This window comes from Pygoscelis adeliae, unplaced genomic scaffold, assembly GCF_000699105.1.
Source record: "Pygoscelis adeliae isolate BGI_AS28 unplaced genomic scaffold, ASM69910v1 Scaffold150, whole genome shotgun sequence".
NCBI lineage: Eukaryota > Metazoa > Chordata > Aves > Sphenisciformes > Spheniscidae > Pygoscelis > Pygoscelis adeliae.
The window spans coordinates 900,366-904,533 of NW_008823872.1; the positions used below are offsets into that span (position 1 = coordinate 900,366).

General features: G+C 57.1%; 1 protein-coding gene across 1 annotated transcript in view; it reads right to left on the reverse strand.

Annotated features, from left to right (window-relative positions):
* Positions 1–4,168, reverse strand: part of PBX3 (pre-B-cell leukemia homeobox 3) — a 22,758-nt gene that overhangs the window by 13,592 nt on the left and 4,998 nt on the right. Inside the window, 2 exon segments of the mRNA XM_009334440.1 lie at positions 194–329; positions 2,621–2,811. Coding sequence (XP_009332715.1) covers positions 194–329; positions 2,621–2,811 — 327 coding nt within the window.

Here is a 4,168-nt window from a genome sequence, read left to right on the forward strand (position 1 = left end):
ACTTTGTCACGGTCAGTAATGCAAATCTGAAGGGATTACGAAGGTGCATTGGGCTGGCACCTGCTCCATATCACACACCTCTGTCAGAAGCACATCCCAGAGCCCGGCAGGAGACGGCAGCTTTGCAAGGGAAGCCGGGAGGTCGATGCACTGCCCGGGGTGCGGAGGGGACCCACTCCCACCCGCTGCTTACCTGTGATACTGTGATGCTGCATTTCTTTGCCAGCTCTTCTTTGGCTTCTTCACTGGGGTAGGGGTTACTGAGGTGAGAGTAAAAATACTCATTCAAGATTTCTGTGGCTTGTTTACTGAAGTTACGCCTTTTCCGTCTGAAATGAGAAAAGAAAACCACAGCTGTTCTTCCAGATGTAAACAGGTCTCTGGCAGGGTCAGCTGGGGTGGAAGTGACCCTCATTTCACATGCCCATGCTGCAGCACGCAGCAACATGGCAGCACCATCTTAGTACCCCTGATCTCTTCAGGGCAGCTCTCCATTGGAGCTGGGCTCTGCCCTGATGCCATGCAGAGCAGGCAGCAGGCTGCAACACCCACATTCCTACATCCAGCCCTGCAAGGGTCTGGACTCTGCTTCTGGCTTCGTGCCATCCACCTCCACCTGGGGTTTCATCCTGTGGGTGCACAGGCCAAGTTGTGTGCTGTGGCAGAGAATGTGATGAAGCAAAAGGCGAGGCAGGGTGCTGAGCTGGGCAGGCAGCCTGCCCGCAGCACCTCCACACCCAAGTATGCAACCCAACCTGAACCTCTCGGCTGTTAAAACACTCTGTGCTGACAGCAGCCTAACGAACCTCTTCCCCTTTAGCAGCAGGTCAGCTGGGGCTTCTGCACAGGTGTCTGGGGTGAGCACAGTGGAAAAGGACCTGGCAGCCTCACTGCCATGTCCTTACGTAGCACTCATTGAGCTAATTGGCTTCTGTGAGCAAGTGGCTTTCGGGGCTTTGCGAGGGAGACCCATCTGTACACCCTCCTGCCGAGGGCTGAGCAAGGCCCAGGCTCTCGCACCGCATGGGGATGGGTACTGAGGTGTGCAGCCTCGCAGCCTTGCCAGACAGCGAAGCCTTTCTGAAGCACACCGCCCAGCACGTGCTCCAGCCAGCCCAACAGCGAGGCAGCGCCGGCCGGGGAGCAGCGCAGCCCCTCTGGCGTGGCAGGCAGCCGGCCCACTGCTGCGCTCTCACCGCACAGGTTACAGCGGCAGCACCTGCACAGCTGCGGGGCCTTCCCTCCGAGCCGACGGCGGCTGCCCGCCTCCTCAGAACATCCTCTCAAAAGCACTGGTTAAACATTTCCTTCAGAGCTCCCTTCCCCTCAGGGCTGGTTGCAATCAAACTGCCTGCGCCCCCGGCCAGCAGGCAGCCGAGCGGCAATCCCCAGCGCTCTCTTCCAGCAGCATCACGATGCTGCTAACTATGCTGTATCCTGGAGCAGGCAGACTCTCTCCCTAGAGCTATGTCTATCTCATTACTGCGCTTCCGCTCATTTTGCCTTATTTACCTTCCTCTTTTAAAGAAATCACTTTAAAACGTGCATCTGCAAGCTTTACCTTTTGCAGTTACTGAAGCTCTCCATAGACATATCCTCCAACTGTTTGTAATTAGCTTAATTTGCCACACCTGCCAGTGACCTCCTTGTTAATAAAATTATTTTGCTCTTGTTTAGCTCCTCACAGCTTTCAGGTGTGAAGCATGAGCTAGCTGCTGAAGGCAGGCTCTGCGTGGTGCCTGCTGCTCCTCCCTGCTCTGCCGGGCTCAGCTCCTGCTCTGCCGGGCTCTGCCAGCTGCCAGGGTCCTGCTCTGCAGATGGGAGCCCTGTGAAAGGGATGGGGCTGGGGATCGATATCCCACCTCATCAGCGCTTCCAAACAAATCCGGCTGTGCCTATAAACCCCTCCTAATCCCCGTCTGCCTGCTTCCTTGCAGCCTGCTGAAAGCACAGCCTGCTTTGGAGGCCAGCGGGCTGTGGGGATGGGTGCTGAGCTCCAGCAGCAACACAGGTGTCCGAAGGACATTTGTGCTGGCTGTGAGCGGTTCGGAAGGTGCTGCCTTCTACCGTGCCCCAGTCAGACAACAGCTTGTTGGGAGATGGGCCAGCAGATCTGGCTTTCGGAAGCATCATCCCCCTTCTTACCTCAGGCGTGCACAGCTGCCAACCCAGCGTCAGCCACAGCCCGTGGGCATGTCCCTCCCAGAGAACTTAGCTCTTCCATTAACAGGGTCAGTGTTTTGCAAGGCTGGCCTTATGCTGCGAGACATCGGTACCGGCAGCCATTTAAATAACTGCCAGGGTGACAAAACAGCCCTTTGCACAAATCCTGTGTGACTCCCGTACCAGCAGGGTAAACAAGCCTAGTTTTTGCACTAAAATATGTAGAAAAGACATTGCTGTTTATGAAAGCTCTGTGCAGGAAACCCCCCTTTCACAGCAGCTGCTGGGTGAAGGATGAGGGCTCTGGCTGTTTGCTGGGGCAGAGCAGCCTTTCCCAGCCTGTCCCTGCCCACGTGGGGACACAGCTCCCAGCAGGGCCAGGCTCTCCCTGGGCCGCACCCCCCCCCCCCCCCCCCCCCCACCCCGAAAGAGCCAGGGGCACTCGCCTCTGCCTTACCTGGCATCGAGGAACCTTGATCTTAAAATCATTACTGCTTCACAAGTACTTTGTTTGAGTTGCATCTGGATGGAGCTGAATTTTCGATGAATGATGCCCACCATCCTTTCAATCTCCTTGGGAGAAATGGGACGTGTCCGGCTCTGTTCTCTGAGAAGGTTCATCACATGTGTGGTAAATTCATTACATGCCTACAAAGGAAGGAAGGAGAAGCTTAGAAATTGTTTTGTGCCCTCCCACAAGGACACGAGCTCGGGCCTGGCTGCTGGGGGGGGCTAGCGCCAGGGAGGCTGGGGGACCCTCACGCTGCCCCGTCCCCTCCAGACGCAGCCGCAGGAGTGGATCGCAGGCGCCCGGTCTGTGAGACCCAGGACTGTCCTGCAGCAGCCAGGGGAGCTGAGCAAACACGGCACAGCTCCTTCCGTGCTTATCCCTTTCAGAGCAGGCTGCGTCCCCGTGGCCCCAGCCAGACCGCGGTGGAGAGGAGAGCTCGGGATCGGCACGTGTAATGGCTGCAGACAGAAGGATGCGAATGGGGACCAGCACGTGCTGAGCAGCCAAGTGTGTAAAACCTGGGAAGGGCTGCCTGTCCTGCAACCCACCGAGCCCCGTGCAGGCAGCAGGCAGGCTTAACACCCCGCAGCAAGTGAGGAGCTCTAGTCCCTTCTGAGGCACCTTGTGCATCCCCTTAGAGGGTGGGTTTCAGCAAAGCCGTGCCCGAGCCTGGCCCGCACTGCGCTGCCGAGGCGCTGGAGGAGGGAAGGCACGAGGAGACATCAATTATCAGACCCACACTGTGCAGGCGAATGGACACGGTGATATAAACTTCTCTAGGCTGCATCATCAACAGACGCCGCCTGATCCGAGCCTCCGCATGACCAGGCGGCTGTCACGCTGGCATCCCGGCTTCCCCCACGCAGGCTGGAAGCTGCCACAAACTCTGCTGATTTATGTCTCCCTTATCTCTTTCAAAAACAAACCCCGGGACTGCTGTTTGCTAGGCAGAACTGTGTGGTGGCCACAGGGCTAATCCCTTCCCGGGGGCCAGCCTGGTATTCGAGCACGTTTCGGGCACTGACCTACCCCTGTCCTGATGGAGCCTGGGAAGAAGAGAGGGGCCAGGTGCTGCGCTGGCCCCCATGAGGTCTACGGCCAGCCCAAGGCAAACTGCTCTCTGCTCCCCAAACCCTTATCAGACGAAGGTGGATGTATGCAAGGCTGATGCGTCTGTGGGAGGTCTGTGCGTTGGCTGTGCAAGGGGCCAGCCATCGTAACGCGCCGCTGGGCTGCAATCGCGGCCAAATAAGGCCACAGGATTTCGCTTTCGTGCATCTAACGTAACGGGCGGCGGCCCCCACGCCCACCAGCCAGTAAATCATGCGGAGGAAACACTGCAAGTATCTCATCCAGACCCCATACGTTACATATCCATTTGACTCTAGCTCCCCTTTTTCCTCTAAACTCAGGGTGAAAAATGTCTACGTAATTTGTCTGACAACTACATTTTCAGGGATTCTCCTGCATTTCAATAGATTGTGTGAGGGAAAG